The 18,303-nt window shown below is 38.9% G+C and overlaps 1 protein-coding gene across 2 annotated transcripts in view; it reads right to left on the bottom strand.

Moving 5' to 3' along the window:
- HLTF (helicase like transcription factor) overlaps nt 1-16,633 on the bottom strand; it is a 59,818-nt gene extending 43,185 nt beyond the window's left edge. For both annotated transcript variants that reach the window (XM_060011394.1, XM_060011393.1), the window contains exons 1-3: nt 16,434-16,633; nt 15,043-15,250; nt 850-1,016 (exon numbers count right to left, since the gene is read on the bottom strand). In XM_060011394.1, the coding sequence (XP_059867377.1) occupies nt 850-1,016; nt 15,043-15,250; nt 16,434-16,453 (395 nt within the window). In that variant the 5' untranslated portion in view covers nt 16,454-16,633. The remainder of the gene's footprint in view (nt 1-849; nt 1,017-15,042; nt 15,251-16,433) is intronic.
- Nucleotides 16,634-18,303: the final 1,670 nt, after the last annotated feature.

Below are 18,303 nucleotides of genomic sequence, written 5' to 3' on the forward strand. Positions count from 1 at the left end.
CAAGAACTATTTCTGATCCAGGATTCACTGAAAGTTTACTCTCAATATCTGAAAAACTTGATGAACTGAGGAAGGAGAAAACAAGTAAACAAGTGAGAAGACACTGCTAAATATTTATCTTCCAAACTCACCTTTTAATATCCTAAATATATCTAATATACTAATATACTAAAATTGAGGTCACAGACACAAACGCATAAAAGAGAAAATGTAACCAAAGAGACTGGGAGATTTAAAAAAGGAACAGGTAGAACTAAGAAGGTATATGCCTAGATAATACAACAGCTGCTACTTATCTCCAATCAAATGACGTCATGTGGAAATAAGTATCCTGCATTACCAGATCTTCCATTTATCAAGAGAAATATTTATAAATAATTTTCTATAATTAGGGAAAAATTAATATGCATAAAATGTAGAATGTCCAGATATTCGAATATCGGAAATAACTGAAAAAAAAAATTAAACACTGTGTAGGCAAAACCAAACTCATGTACACCTGATCACAGGCTATCAGCTTACAACCTGATTTAAACAAACACTTCCAAACTTCTCAAATCAATGCACTAAAAGGCTTTTTAAAAAGCTTTTTTCTTAAAAGATGGTGTGGACTTTCTAATATTTGAACCAAAGTCTATTTTTCTCCATGGTAATAATTTACCAGGAAAGTGAGGGAACAGCTATTTGATGGCTAGGGTAGTGCAGGCAGATGAAAGAAGAATTAAAACATTTATTGAATGCATACTAAAGGTATAGCAACAAAAGTTGTCAGGGCAACTTTACATACCCTTACATTCAAAGATCACTACAACTCACAATTATTAAAACTGAACTCCAAAAGTGCATTACCCTTCAACTTGAGCCAATTTGTTGTCCATGATATAGGCCAAGGCAGCTGCAAGATCTTTCTTTATATGGCCGACCTGATTTCCATTCACATTGTTTACTTTAATTGCATTCTTATCATAAGGGTTATCGGGTTCTCGTTGCAATGCAACCATTTCATTATTATTAACCTAATAAAGATAATAAACAGATATTATTATAAATAATAAACATATAATGATACCTTTCTTCATCATACTTTATCTGGGATTTCCATTCATTTTTTAATGCTTACTGAATAACACATGTAAGAAATGCACATTTTCTTGGACTCATATTTCTATAGAAATATTAACATATTTTATAATAATTCTTTTACAATATTTTCCTAATTTATATTCATTGGAAGTTAACAAATCCTTGATATATAAAAAATACAATCAAAACTAACAGATGCACATTATCTAAAATTATTCAACATTATAACTTCGAAAACAGGTAATCTCTTGAGTGCCTACTATGGGCCACACATTGTTCTAAGTACATTACAAAGACTGACTTTTAAAACTGTCACAACCCTTTTGGTAGGTGTTATCATTATCTCCATTTTACAGATGAAGACACTAAAGCACAGAAAAGTTAAGTAACTTGCCCAAGGTCATAAAATTAATAAGTAGCAGAGCTAGATCTGAATCCAGGCAGGCCGGCTCCTAAGCCTAAATTCTCCAGAATCTCAAAGGGTTAAAAGGCATTAATTATAAGAGAGAATGGAACTGGAACAAGAAAATACATCCAGCCTTCAACTCATGCCATTATCTGATTCCACTTAATTAAAAATTGCCTGAGGGTGGGCTTCCCTGGTGGCGCAGTGGTTGAGAGTCCGCCTGCCGATGCAGGGGACACGGGTTCGTGCCCCGGTCCGGGAAGATCCCACATGCCGCGGAGCGGCTGGGCCCGTGAGCCATGGCCGCTGAGCCTGCGCGTCCGGAGCCTGTGCTCCGCAACGGGAGAGGCCACAACAGTGAGAGGCCCGCGTACCGCAAAAAAAAAAAAAAAAAAAAAAGGCAGCTCAATTATGATGACATCAATTATGTCAACCAAATACAGATATCAGTGGCCAGACACAACAAAGACTTTCACAGGGTTAATTTAGCAAAAGTTACTAAACAAACAACAATAACCAAAATCAGCAACAACCAATCCAGGGGAGAAGGAAGAATCTGATTTCTAGAGCTGCCAAATTATTTTTTTTTAAGCTCACATTCATCATCACATATAGGTATTTTTAGTTGAACTATAGTTGATTTATACTATTGTTAGTTTCAGGTGTACAGCACAGTGATTCAGTTATACATGTATATAAGTACATACACATATACATATATACACATATAATTTATAGATATATATAAAATCTATTCTTTTTCAGATTCTTTTCACTTATAGGCTATTACAGAATATTGCATATAGTTTCCTGTTCTATACAGTAGGTCCTTCTTGGTTATATAGTAGTGTGTATATTTTATCCCAAACTCCTAATTTATCCATCCCCCCATTCTCCCTTTGGTAACCATAAGTTTGTTTTCTATGTCTGTGGATCTATTTCTGTTTTATAAATAAGTTCATTTGTATTAATTTTTTTAGGGTCCACATATAAGTGATATCATACGATATTTATCTTTCTCTGTCTGGCTTACTTCACTTATTATGATAATCTTTAGGTCCATCCATGTTGCTGCAAAGGGCATTATCTCATTCTCTTCTATGGCTGAGTAATATTCCATTGTATAGATATACCACATCTTTATCCATCCATCTGTTGATGGACACTTAGGTTGTGTCCATGTCTTGGCTACTGTAAATAGTGCTGCAATGAACATTGGTGTGCATAGATCTTTTTGAATTACAGTTTTCTCTGGATATATGCCCAGGAGTGGGATTACAGGATCATATGATTTAGAGTTGCTATATTATTTAAAACGTCTACTTTTCAACAACAACAAGAGAGACATGCAAAGAAACAAGAAAGTAGAGCTCACACAAAGGAAAACAGCTATCAATCATCTACCCATAAGGAAGCACAGATGCTTGACCTACTAGAAAAAAACTTAAGTTTTAATTTTAAATATGTTCAAAGATCTAAAGCAAACCATGTCTGCAGAACTAAAGGAAAGCATGAGAAGTATGTCTTGCCAAATAGAAATTCTGGAGTCAAAATGTACGTAGTTAACTAAAGTCTAAGATTCACTAGAGAGGCTCAAACATCAGATATGAGCAGGCAGAAGAAAGAATCAATGAAGTTGTTGGCAGGTCAACTGAGACTATAACGTCTGAGGAACAGTTATAGTTTGAGGAACAGAAAGAAAAAAGAATGATGAAAGATGAACAGATCCTGTGGGATAACAGCAAGCATACCAACACACACATGATGAGAGTCTCAGAAGGAGAGGAGAAAAAGAGGTAGAGAGAATATTTGAAGAAATAATAGCTAAAAACTTCCCAAATTTGATGAAAAAACATTAATCTACGTATTTAAGAAGCTCAACAGGGCTTCCCTGGTGGCACAGTGGTTGAGAGTCCACCTGCTGATGTAGAGGACATGAGTTCGTGCCCCGGTCTGGGAGGATCCCACGTGCCATGGAGTGGCTGGGCCCGTGAGCCATGGCCGCTGGGCCTGCACATCCGGAGGTTGTGCTCCGCAACGGGAGAGGCCACAACAGTGAGAGGCCTGCGTACCGCAAAAAAAAAAAAAAAAAAAAAGCAGCTCAACAAACTCCAAGTAAAAAAAACTCAAAGACATTCAAACCCAGACACATCAAAATCAAACTGTGGAAAGAACACTGAAAGCAACTGAGAGAAACAACTCATTACATACAGGGGATCCTCAATAAGATTAACATCTGATTTTTCACCAGAAACCATGGAGACCAGAATACAGTGGGATAACTTCTCGAAGTGCTAAAAGAAAAAAATTCGACCAAGAATTCTATATCTGACAAAACTATCCTTCAAAAATAAAGAAGAAATTAAGAAGCTCCCAGATAAACAAAAACTGACAGAATCCATCACTAGCTGACCTACCCTACAAGAAATATTAAAAGAAGACCTTCAGGCTGAAATCAAAGGCACTAGACAGTAACTTGAATCTACATGAAGAAATAAAAAGCACAGGTAAAGGTAATTTACACAGGTAAATATAAAAGACAGTATAAAATTTTTTAGTTGTAACTTTTCCCTCCTATCTGATTTAAAAGGACATAATCATTATAAACCTGTATTGATGAACATATGATGTATATAGAGAATTAATCTGTATGAAAACAGCATAAAGAAGTAGGAAGGAAGACAACAGAACTATCTCAAAGCAAGGTTTTTATAAACAATTGAAATTAAGTTGCCATAGATCCAAACTAGATTCTTATGAATTAAGATGTTAGTAATTCCCAAGGGCAACTACTAAGAAAACAACTCAAAATATATAATAAAGAAACAACCAGGGAACTACTATGGTACACTAGGAAATATTTAACACAAAAGATTTAACACAAAAGAAGGCGGAAATGAAGGCCAGACCCAAGGGCCACATATTCTATGATTCCATTTACATGAAATGTCTAGAGTTAAGTAAATCCATAGAAACAGAACATAAATTGATGGATGCCATGGGCTAAGGGGAGAGAGTAATATGGAGTGATTACTAATGGGTACAGGGTTTTGGGAATGATGAAAATGTTTTGGAATCAGACAGTGCAGATGGTTTTACAACCTTGTGAATATCTAAAAACCACTGAATTGTACACTTACAAATGATAAATTTTATGATACGTGAATTACCTAAATTTTTTAACTTCCTGAAAAATACACAGGAAACCTGCTTTAAACCTCTCCCAGCATCTGTTTACTGACTCAAGAGACTACAGCCTGACCAACCAGATTATCAGACAAATATTCCTCTCTAATAATTCTCTCTAATAATTCCTCTTTGAAGATATTCTGTGAGGCATAGCTCTGTTCTCTACCAGACCACCTCCCCATTGCCACTGCTTATAGCATGATCTTCGTTAAACCAGATATGCAAATTCCAGAAAATATATAACCAAAAAAAGTAGGGCAAAACGTTGAGACTATAAAAACAAAGAAAACATGATCCAAGCACATGACAAAAAAGGATATATTAGTAAAACAAGATTAAGATGACAACAAGAAGACAGAAATAGGACTAATTATAACAATACTTTTAGAATAGAATGGAAAAGAAATAATCTACTTTATTATAAAATAAAGATTTTGATGGGTCAAGACATAAAAAATGTAAACATAAGCAAATTGAAAACATTTTTAAAAAGTTAAAAATTAATAATGCCAATATTATATAACAAATCTTAGGTGATACAGCCAATGTCGTACTTTGAAGAACGTTTAAGAGATTAAAATATTTTATTATTAACATTAAAATTAAGTGTTCGAATCAAGAATGTAAAAATAAAATAAAATAAAATGGACCTAAGGAAAATAGGATAACAGAATGTAAAAGAGAAATCAATGACCAAAGCAAGATGATAGACTGTTGTGCCGGGAGGAACCAAGATGGCAGAGTAGAAGGATGTGCTCTCACTCCCTCTTATGAGAACACCAGAATCACAACTAGCTGCTGGGCAATCATCGACAGGAAGACACTGGAACTCACCAAAAAAAGATACCCCACATCCAAAGACAAAGGAGGAGCCAAAATGAGATTGTAGGAGGGGTGCAATCACAGTAAAGTCAAATCCCATACTGCTGGGTGGGTGACTCACAGACTGGAGAACACTTATTCCACAGAAGTCCACCCACTGCAGTGAAGGCACTGAGCCCCCATCAGGCTTCCCAACCTGGGGTCCAGCAATGGGAAGAGGAATTCTCAGAGAATCAGAATTTGAACCATAGTGGGATTTAATTACAGGACTTCGACAGGACAGGGGGAAACAGAGACTCCACTCTTGGAGGGCACAAAGTAGTGTGCACATCGGGACCCAGGGGAAGAAGCAGTGACCCCATAGGAGACTGAACCAGACATACCTGCTAGTGCTGGAGGGTCTCCTGCAGAGGCGGGGGGTGGCTGTGGCTCACCGTGGGGACAAGGACACTGGCAGCAGAAGTTTTGGTTAGTACTCCTTGGCGTGAGCCCTCCGGAGTCCACCATTAGCCCCACCAAATAGCCCAGGTAGGGTCCAGTGTTGGGTTGCCCCAGGCCAAACAACCAACAGGGAGGGAACCCAGCCCACCCATCAACAGTCAAGTGGATTAAAGTTCTACTGAGCTCTGCCCACCAAAGCAACAGTCAGCTCTACCCACCACCAGTCCCTCTCATCAAGCCCGTTAGATAGCCTCATCCACCAGAGGGCAGACAGCAGAAGCAAGAAGAACTACAATCCTGCAGCCTGTGGAACAAAAACCACATTCACAGAAAGATGAAAAGGCAGAGGGCTATGTACCAGATGAAGGAACAAGATAAAACCCCAGAAAAACAACTAAATGAAGTGGAGATAGGCAACCTTCCAGAAGAGGAATTCAGAATAATGATAGTGAAGATGATCCAGGACCTCGGAAAAAGAATGGAGGCAAAGATCGAAAAGATGCAAGAAATGTTTAACAAAGATATAGAAGAATTAAAGAACAAAAAAACAGAGATGAACAATAAAATAAATGAAAACTACACTAGAAGGAATCAAGAGCAGGATAACTGAGGCAGAAGAATGGATAAGTGACCTGGAAGACAGAATGGTGGAATTCACTGCTGCGGAATAGACTAAAGAAAAAAGAATGGAAACAAACGAAGACAGACTAAGAGACCTCTGGGACAACATTAAACGCAACAACATTCGCATTATAGGGGTCCCAGAAGGAGAAGAGAGAGAGAAAGGACCAGAGAAAATATCGGAAGAGATTATAGTCAAAAACTTCCCTAACATGGGAAAGGAAATAGCCACCCAAGTCCAGGAAGCACAGCGAGTCACATACAGGATAAACCCAAGGAGAAACACGCTGACACACAGAGTAATTAAATTGGCAAAAATTAAAGACAAAGAAAAATTATTGAAAGCAGTAAGGGAAAAATGACAAATAACATAAAAGAGAACTCCCATAAGGTTAACAGCTGATTTCTCAGCAGAAACTCTACAAGCCAGAAGGAAGTGGCATGATATACTTAAAGTGATAAAAGGGAAGAACCTACAACCAAGATTACTCTACCTGGCAAGGATCTCATTCAGATTCGATGAGGAACCAAAAGCTTTACAGACAGGCAAAAGCTACGAGAATTCAGCACCACCAAACCAGCTCTACAACAAACGCTAAAGGAACTTCTCTAAGCGGGAAACACAAGAGAAGAAAAGGACCTATAAAAACAAACCCAAAACAATTAAGAAAATGGTAATAGGAACATACATATCAATAATTACCTTAAATGTGAATGTATTAAATGTTCCAACCAAAAGACATTCAGGCTTGCTGAAAGGATACAAAAACAAGACCCATATATATGCTGTCTACAAGAGACCCACTTCAGACCTAGGGACACATACAGAATGAACGTGAGGGGATGGAGATGGAAAAAGATATTCCATGCAAATGGAAATCAAAAGAAAGCTGGAGTAGCAATACTTATATCAAATAGACTTTAAAATAAAGAATGTTATAAGAGACAAGGAAGGACACTACATAATGATCAAGGGATCAATCCAAGAAGAAGATATAACAATTATAAATACATATGCAGGCAACATAGGAGCACCTCAATACATAAGGCAACTGCTAAGAGCTATAAAAGAGGAAATCGACAGTAACACAATAATAGTGGGGGACTTCAACACCTCACTTACACCAATGGACAGATCATCCAAAATGAAAATAGATAAGGAAACACAAGCTTTAAATGATACAACAGACCAGATAGATTTAATTGATATTTATAGGACGTTCCATCGAAAAACAGCAGATTACACTTACTTCTCAAGTGCGTATGGAATATTCTCCAGGATAGATCACATCTTGGGTCACAAAGCAAGCCTCAGTAAATTTAAGAAAACTGAAATCATATCAAGCACCTTTTCTGACGAAAACGCTATGAGATTAGAAATCAATTACGGGGAAAAAACCGTAAAAAACACAAACACATGGAGGCTAAACAATACATTACTAAATAACCAAGAGATTACTGAAGAAATCAAAGAGGAAATCAAAAAATACATAGAGACAAATGACAGTGAAAACACGAAGATCCAAAAACTATGGGATGGCAGAGCGGCTGGGCCTGTGAGCCATGGCTGCCAGGTCTGCACGTCCAGAGCCTGTGCTCCGCAACAGGAGAGGCCACAACAGTGAGAGGCCTGCGTACCGCAAAAAACAAACAAACAAAACCTATGGGATCAGCAAAAGCAGTTCTGAGAGGGAAATTTATAGCTATACAAGCCTACCTCAAGAAACAAGAAAAATCTCAAATATACAATATAACCTTACACCTAAAGGAACTAGAGAAAGAAGAACAAACAAAACCCAAAGTTAGCAGAAGGAAAGAAATCATAAAGATCAGAGCAGAAGTAAATGAAATAGAAACAAAGAAAACAATAGCAAAGATCAATAAAACTAAAAGCTGGTTCTCTGAGGATAAACAAAATTGATAAACCATTAGCCAGACTCATCAAGCAAAAGAGGGAGAGGACTCAAATCAATAAAATTAGAAATGAAAAAGGAGGAGTTACAACAGGCACCACAGAAATACAAACCATCCTAAGAGACTACTACAAGCAACTCTATGCCAATAAATTGGACAACCTGGAAGAAATGGACAAGTTCTTAGAAAGGTATAAACTTCCAAGACTGAACCAGGAAGATATAGAAAATATGAACAGACCAATCACAAGTAATGAAATTGAAACTGTCATTAAAAATCTTCCAACAAACAAAAGTCCAGGACCAGATGCCTTCACAGGTGAATTCTATCAAATATTTAAAGAGCAAACACCCATCCTTCTCAAACTCTTCCAAAGAACTGCAGAGGAAGGAACACTCCCAAACTCATTCCATGAGGCCACCATCACCCTGATACCAAAACCAGACAAAGATATTGCAAAAAAAGAAAATTACAGACCAGTATCACTCATGAATATAGATGCAAAAGTCCTCAACAAAATACTACCAAACAAAATCCAACAACACATTAAAAGGATCATACACCATGATAAAGTGGGATTTATCCCAAGGATGCAAGGATTCTTCAATGTAAGGAAATCAATGTGATACACCATATTAACAAATTGAAGAATAAAAACCATATGGTCATCTCAATAGATGCAGAAAAAGCTTCTAAAAAATTCAACACCCATTTATGATAAAAACTCTACAGAAAGTGGGCATAGAGGGAACCTACCTCAACATAATAAAGGCCATATACGACAAACCCACAGCAAACATCATTCTCAATGGTGAAAAATTGAAAGCATTTCCTCTAAGATCAGGAACAAGACAAGGATGTCCACTCTCACCACTACCATTCAACATAGTTTTGGAAGTCCTAGCCACAGCAATCAGAGAAGAAAAAGAAATAAAAGGAATACAAATTGGAAAAGAAGAAGTAAAACTGTCTCTGTTTGCAGATGTCATGTTACTATACATAGAGAATCCTAAAAATGCCACCAGAAAACTACTAGAGTTAATCAATGAATTTGGTAAAATTGCAGGATACAAGATTAATGCACAGAAATCTCTTGCATTCCTATACACTAATGATGAAAAATCTGAAAGAGACATTAAGGAAATACTCCCATTTACCAATGCAACAAAAAGAATAAAATAACTAGGCATAAACCTACCTAGGGAGACAAAAGACCTGTATGCAGAAAACTATAAGACAGTGATGAAAGAAATTAAAGATAATACCAACAGATGGAGAGATATACCATGTTCTTGGATTGGAAGAATCAATATTGTGAAAATGACTCTACTACCGAAAGCAATCTACAGATTCAATGCAATCCCTATCAAATTACCAATGGCATTTTTTATGGAACTAGAACAAAAAATCTTAAAATTTGTATGGAGGCACAAAAGACCCCAAATAGCCAAAGCAGTCTTGAGGGAAAAAACCGAGCTGGAGGAATCAGACTCCCTGACTTCAGACTATACTACAAAGCTACAGTAATCAAGACAATATGGTACTGGCACAAAAACAGAACATAGATCAATGGAACAAGATAGAAAGCCCAGAGATAAACCCACGCACCTATGGTCAACTAATCTATGACAAAGGAGGCAAGGATATACAATGGAGAAAAGACAGTCTCTTCAATAAGTGGTGCTCGGAAAACTGCACAGCTGCATGTAAAAGAATGAAATTAGAACACTCCCTAACACCATACACAAAAATAAAGTCAAAATGGGTTAGAGACCTAAATGTAAGACTGGACACTATAAAACTCTTAGAGGAACACATAGGAAGAACACTCTTTGACATAAATCACAACAAGATCTTTTTTGATCCACCTCCTAGAGTAATAGAAATAAAAAGAAAAATAAACAAATGGGACCTAATGAAACTTAAAAGCTTTTGCAAAGCAAAGGAAACCATAAACAAGACAAAAAGACAACCCTCAGAATGGGAGAAAATATTTGCAAAGGAATCTACGGACAAAGGTTTAATCTCCAAAATGTATAAACAACTCATGCAGCTCAATATTAAAGAAACAAACAACCCAATCCAAAAATGTGCAGAAGACCTTAATAGACATTTCTCCAAAGAAGACATACACATGGCCAAGAAGCACAGGAAAAGCTGCTCAACATCACTAATTATTAGAGAAATGCAAATCAAAACTTCAATGAGGTATCACTTCACACCAGTTAGAATGGGCTTCATAAGAAAATCTACAAACAAATGCTGGAGAGGGTGTGGAGAAAAGGGAACCCTCTTGCACTGCTGGTGGAAATATAAATTGATACAGCCACTATGGAGAACAGTATGGAGGTTCCTTAAAAAGTAAAAATAGAATTACCATATGATCCAGCAATCCCACTACTGGGCATATACCCAGAGAAAACCATAATTCAGAAAGACACATGCACCCCAATGTTCATTGCAGCACTATTTACAATAGCCAGGTCATGGAAGCAACCTAAATGCCCAATGACAGACGAATGGATAAAGAAGATGTGGTACATATATACAATGGAATATTACTCAGCCATAAAAAGGAAAAAAAACTGAGTCATTTTTTGAGATGTGGATGGATCTAGAGACTGTCATACAGAGTGAAGTAAGTCAGAATGAGAAAAACAAATATTGTATATTAACACATGTATGTGGAATCTAGAAAAATGGTACAGATGAACCGGTTTACAGGGCAGAAGTTGAGACACAGATGTAGAGAACAAACGTATGGACACCAAGGTGGGAAAGCCGCAGGGGTGTGGGGATGGTAGTGTGCTGAATTGGGCGATTGGGATTGACAAGTATACACTGATGTGTATAAAACTGATGACTAATAAGAAACTGCTGTATAAAAAAATTTAAAAATTTAAAAAAAAGAAATGATAATCATAAAAAAATCCAAGAAAGATTACTTGAAAAGATGAAACAGATAAATCTCTATCAAGGCTAATGAATAAAAAATAATAGACACAAATACATAACACAAACAATGAAAAGAGGAATACAACCATAAACACAGTTAAAACAGTTTTACATGTATATGACTACTATGCAAACTCCGTGGCAATAAGTTTGAAAATATAAATGGATGCTTTTCTTTAAAAATATGAATTGCCAAAATTGACTCAAGACGTATCTGAATTATGGTGAGTTTGAATGAAGCCAGACTTAAAAAGTACACACTATATGATTCAATGTATATGAAGCTCTAGGGAATTCCCTGGCAGTCCAGTGCTTAGGACTCCGTGCTTCCACCACAGAAGGTACGGGTTCGATCCCTAGTCAGGGAACTAAGGTCTCACATTTCTGCATGCCGCGTGGCGCAGCCAAAAGAAAAAGTATATGAAACTCTAGAATAAGCTAAACTACAGTGATAGAAATCAGTCTGGTGGTTCTTCAGGCAGAGGCAGGGATGAAGGACTGCAACAGAATACAAGAGAACTTCAGAGGTAATGGAAATGATCTATATGTTGATGGGGTGGTGATGATCAGGTATATATCTTTGTTAAAACTCTTAGAATCATACACTTCAAATGCTTGCATTTACAAATATATATATATATAAATCACATCTCAATAAAGCAGAAAAAAGTTGAAAATAAAAAAAGCACGCAAAGATAAATACCTCAATTTTTATTACAAGATTTCTGTCAGTTATGAACTCGAAAACATCAACAAGAAAAAGTACAATAAAGATCTGTATTGACATGAAAAGATATTCCTAATATTTTACTTTAGAAAAGGTGATTACTATAGTAGACATAATATGATCCTCATTTTTTTTTTTTTTTTTTTTTTTTTTGCGGTACGCAGGCCTCTCACTGCTGTGGCCTCTCCCGCTGCGGAGCACAGGCCCCAGACGCACAGGCTCAGCGGCCATGGCTCATGGGCCCAGCCACTCCGCGGCATGTGGGATCCTCCCGGACCGGGGCTCGAACCCGCGTCCCCTGCATCGGCAGGCGGACTCTCAACCACTGCGCCACCAGGGAAGCCCTGATCCTCATTTTTATTAATACATAATATGATTTAAAGTCACATGTATATTTTCTCAGAGTAAAGCGTGGAGGACATAACAACATAAGTTGTAATTCTGGATTCAGGCAGAGTTGATACTTTTTCTTTTAGCCATTTTAAAATAATAAATGTGTATTACTTATAAAATAAATAATATACATTTTGTAAAATAAAAAAATTAACGATTAGTTTTAATCAGCTCATCACATTTGTATTAGCTTACCAGTGTCACAGAAATTATTCTAAGATCAACAAATAGTGATAGTTCTAAGATCAATAACAAGCATGATCTAATATTTCACAATGGTTTAAAATAATTTAAAAACCATGTTACATTTTGAAAATATTTCACAAATCCAAAATAGGAACGTTCCGAAATGAATATGAGAGCTAGAGAACAGATGGATATATGAACTGAGAACTGACAGATTTCAGGAAAAAATTAGAAAAGAAAAACTATTTCAGAATTAAAGAATAAAGTAGAAAGAACACAAAAGTGAACAGATCTTGTAAAAAACATGGTAAGGGAAATAAATGATGAAAAACAGAAAAGTAAAAAAATATGATAAAAAGGATTTCAGAGGAACAGGCATTTACATATGGCATACGTATACGCAGAGGAGATGTAATACCGAGAGAACAGAATGGAGTCCTTTGAAGAAAAACAAGCTCTGAAACAAAACAAACATTTAAAACCATAATTAGGGCTTCCCTGGTGGCGCAGTGGTTGAGAGTCCACCTGCCAATGCAGGGGACACGGGTTCGTGCCCCGGTCCGGGAAGATCCCACATGCCGCGGAGCGGCTGGGCCCGTGAGCCATGGCCACTGAGCCTGCGCGTCCGGAGCCTGTGCTCCGCAACAGGAGAGGCCACAACAGTGAGAGGCCTGCATACCGCAAAAAACAAACAAACAAACAAACAAAAAACCATAATTAAAGTTTTCTGAAATAGAAGAAAATGAAGTTACAGAACAGTCAACACTAAGACACTGCCTAATGAAACTTTTGGACTTTCAAGATAAAGAAAAATATCCTTTAGTTATCCAAGCAAAATAATTCCAATTGATCTACATGGGAGAGAAATCATATTGGCATCAGAATTTTAACCAGCAACATGTTATACAACACCAAGATACTATGGAGAGAAAATATGGGTCAAGGATTTTATATTCAACCAAATTGTCCTTGAAGCATATAAGTACCACAAGTACAAACAACAAAACTCAGGAAATATTGTTCCTTCCTAAGGAATCTCCTAGACAACACACTTCAGACAACCATAAAATGACCTGAGAAGCTCTAATATTACAAAGAAAATATGAGAGAATAAAACACTAGACAATTCTTTCCCAAGGAATCTCCCACAAAATATACTTCAGACAACCAAAAAATGATCTGAGAAGCTTCGCCATAAGAAAAATATGGGGGAATGGAAGAACTGGTAAATCCAACTTTCCATAGAACAATATATGCAGTTTCTGCAATAAATCAATGACATGAAACAAAGAGCAGGGAGGTGACTTACATAACAACCAAAGGTACTATTATTAACTTGTTTTGATCCTGATTCAAACAAATTAACAATAAAAAGGCATTTTTAAACAATTAAGAAAACTGATTATGTATTAGTTATAGGATGTAATAGAGAATTATTATCAATTTTGTTAAGTACAACGATGTAAGAAAATGCCTGAATTTTTTTAGAGATACACACTTAAATGTTGTAAAGTGATATAGCTGGAATATTTAATACCCAAGAAAAAGAGAAAAAGTGATGAAGCTAATCTGCAAAAAACTTGTTAACTACTGAACCTGGATCATGGGTATATGGAAGTTTACTGTATTATTCTTCTTTTATGCATGTCTGAAATTTTTCATAATTAAAAAAATCAAGTTAGAGATATATCATCCAGATAACACAGAGGCATACTAGACAACCATGACAAAGACAACTGCTTTCTCTATCTTTGTCTCTGTTCTCTTCTCTCTCTCTCACACACCCACACACACACACACCCACACACACAATGCAGAGAATAGAGATACAAAAAGATAAACACAGGAAGAAAAAAAAGTACCTAAAAATAGACAATTCCCTTATCTAGTATGAACTGATCTTCCTAAATTAAAAATATTAAAGTGTAGAAATGTGCTAAGGGACAGGAGAGGAGAAAGCAATGGACTGACTTGGAAGTCATTTTGCAAATGTACCACATAGTATGTGTGCTTTTTGAGCAAATCATTTAACCTTCCTGAGCTTCACTTCTATAAGGGGATAACAAATGTCCTATCTACCTCAGAGACACTGTAATGATCAAATGAGACCACACAGGAAACAATGCTTTGTATATTATAACCATGATATAAAGTATATTAATAATTAGGTATTTGTTATCTCTTGCCCAGATATATTTCAATTACTTAAAGTAAATATTTACTGCATATATCACCTTCTAATCCTTATTTTCTACGTAAATAACATATCATATCACTTTAACTTAATATCTAATGTTATACTCACTACTCCTGTGTAATAGCGTAGTCCAACTACATGACCTCTCAAAGTTCCAAATAAAACTGAATCTAGCTCTTCATCGCTCGTTAGGAAATCATCTGGAGGAATAATATCTTGGAATTCAAAACGAGGAAAGAAAGTTGGATATGAGAGGCGTGGAAAATTTCCATGGACTCCGTACTGGACAGTCTGCAAGTACTTCCAAACAGGATCTCTATTAAAAAAAAAAAAAACAATAACAAAAAAAAACCACACACACAGAAAAACAATACAATATTTAACCAAATATTTCTCAAAGACCATACCATATTTAAAGGCCAATTGTTTTCTCACATTTTACTTCAACAGATTAAATCTTATGTGGGAAGTGCTGTATAAAGATTAATCGCGTTCCTCTGGTTAAAGCAAGAATTGGAGTGGCGGACGTTTCTAGAAACCCTACCTGTTCAATAATGTGTCTTCTACCCTGAGGTATTCAAAGTGAAAACCCCAATAAGGGTTCACAAATCTCTTTCCTAGTCTGCACCACCTACTTAAACTGAAATATATGTGATGTCTGTAACTAATTATACACCAAAATTTCAATACATTTTGAGCTAGAAGAGACTTGAAAACACTGAACTTTTTTACACGAAGCCATTTACAGCTTTACAAATAATACATCCAGCAACCACTACTTTAATTCCCTTCGACTAGAACCCTTATTTTATTCAGGTATCCTAACGGTGCCATCATGGGAAGCTGACCTCAAGCCCCCGACTCCCGTTGGTTTAAGGGTAACCTCAACCCCCCGATGGAGAATTGTTTCCGGAACGGGTATGTAAACCAATTTGGACAAAAAGTAAGAGGAAGTCGGCCGGGAGACTTCCAGGAAGCTTCTACTTTGCTAAGAACGGAGAGAAGCTATTTCCCCTGCGTTCTACTTGCACGTCATGCGTCCTGCTTCTGGCTCCTCTGCAGATATGTATTTGCACGTCTGTGCATACACATCAATTGTGAGGTGCTTGGGGACAGGGGCTGTCTTACCCGGCCCTTTCGGCCGAGCACAATGCCCGGCGCACAGTGGGTATCTCATGGGTGTTTTGTGGAATAAAGCACAGGGCGAGAAGAGACCCCGGCTAAGGAGGGGAGCTTAGAGCCCCAGGCCCCGTACAGCCTTTGACAGAGATTTCCCCAAGGCCCTGGCAAGAGACTCGCCTGAGAAGCCTCCCCTCGCCCGCGGAGACTCTGCATTTATTTCTCCCGCGGCTATAGGAGCCGCCAGCGGGACGAACGCCAGCTGCGCAGCTCGCAAGGGGAACGCGAAGGAAACGCGGGGAAGGTCAGGTTCATCTGGGGACGCGGCCACGCCGTTACCCTCGGCGCCCCACCCCCTCCGCCCCCTTCACCCTCTTCACCTCTTGAACATCCAGGACATGGCGCTGAGTGGATGACGAGAGGTACTTAGGCGCCCGGTTTCGTTCTCGAGCCGCCTGGATAAGCCTCCTTCCAGGCCCCGGGCCCGAAAAGCCTGGCACAGGTTCCGAGGGCCGAAGCAAGAGCGCGCTTCGGCAAGGTAAGACGCAGCGAGCCGAGCCAGACGTCGACGCCGTCTCCTTCCAGCAGCAATGTGAGAGGCCAGCGACGCTTTGTGACTGGCACCCGGAACGTCCAATCCCGAGGAGGAGCCTACGGAGACCAACCAAGCAGAGCACAGAAGGGTGAGCAACTCCGCCCCGCGCAGCGATTCAAAGACGGGAGGAGGGGGTCCCGGCTGCAGGGGCGGTTCCATCCGGGTTCTTCCCCACCCCCAAGGCAGGGGCGAGGGAAAGCCACGCGGTTCGAGGAGCCCGCCTGCAGTGCACGGGGTGTACACGTTTCTGTTTGATTCCCCGACTCAGTGAAAGGGCGACGCCTCTCCTTTCCGCTGTTTCCCTCAGGCCCTAAGCCTCGGCCCCATTCTTCAGGTCCTACCACCATCCTGCCTCTAATTTTCCCTTTATCTTATGGGACATGTAGTAGTGTCTTCCACTGCGTAAGCTCCTTTCCTTCGTTTATCTGCGGTGAATCCGGGTAGTTGCCCTCAAAATATGCATTTTAAGCCCCACGAGCGAATCAATGAGCCACACCGGGTACAGAGAGCTTAATCGCAATTTAGATTTATGGCGTTCCCCCTCCATCTCTCCATCTCTCCCTCTCCCCCTCTCCCACCACCCCCACCTTTTTGGGGGGGGGGAATTTTCATTTCTACTAGAGGAAAGCCATAAAATGTGATGAGAGCACAAGAACCTTGTTGGTGGCAGCTGGAAGTGGCCCAGCCTCCCCTGAGGGCATGTGGCTGTCCCTGCAGGGTGGGAAGAAGCTGGTTTTCCTCGGGGAACTGTAGGAGTCGCTCCCGAGTATTCCGTGGACGGGTTCTGAGAATCTGAGGAGACAGGAGAATTCAGCTTTGAGTGGGTGGGCCAGTTCGTCCCGCTGCCAGCCAAGGTGTTGGCAGGGCTGGTCTCTACGCCTTGGGAGCCTTGTGTAATACCTGGTGCAGCAACAGCACCGAGGTAAGAAGCTGGTGGTGGCCCTGACCTGTGCTTAGGGCTAGGTGTTAACTGTCAAGAGATGTGCAGGATTAAAGAGGAAATGTATTTGAGAAAGTGATTAGTATTGACCCTTGCCCTTCAAAGAGTGGTCCATTTCACACTTCCGTCAGCAGAGTAAGAGATGGTCAATGAAAGAGTTTTTCAGGAGGCATTTGTTCACTATCTTAAACTATTCGATCTGTAAATATGAAGCTGCAGTAGAATGAGAAATAAAACTTTCAGCAACTTATTACTTCATCTCACTAAACAGAAGGAAAATGAAGGGAGTGGCATTTCAAGTTATTTTAGTTATTTTTAAAATTAATTATTTATTTTTGGCTGCGTTGGGTCTTTGATGGTGCGTGCAGGCTCTCTCTAGCTGCAGTGAGCAGGGTCTACTCTTCGTTCCGGTTTGCAGGCTTCTCATTGCGGTGGCTTCTCTTGTTGCGGAGCACGGGCTCTAGGCGCGCGGGCTTCAGTAGTTGTGGTTCGCGGGCTCTAGAGCACAGGCTCAGTAGTTGGGGCGCATGGGCTTAGTTGCTCCGCGGCGTGTGGGATCTTCCCAGACCAGGGCTCGAACCCGTGTTCCCTGCATTGGCAGGTGGATTCTTAACCACTGCACCACCAGGGAAGCCCTATTTTAGTTATTTTCCTTTCTTTTGTAAGTATTATGAGGCAAATGGCAGTATAGTTCAATTTTGAATGTGCCAGATCT

The sequence above is a fragment of the Delphinus delphis genome, chromosome 4 (assembly GCF_949987515.2).
Source record: "Delphinus delphis chromosome 4, mDelDel1.2, whole genome shotgun sequence".
Taxonomy (NCBI): domain Eukaryota; kingdom Metazoa; phylum Chordata; class Mammalia; order Artiodactyla; family Delphinidae; genus Delphinus; species Delphinus delphis.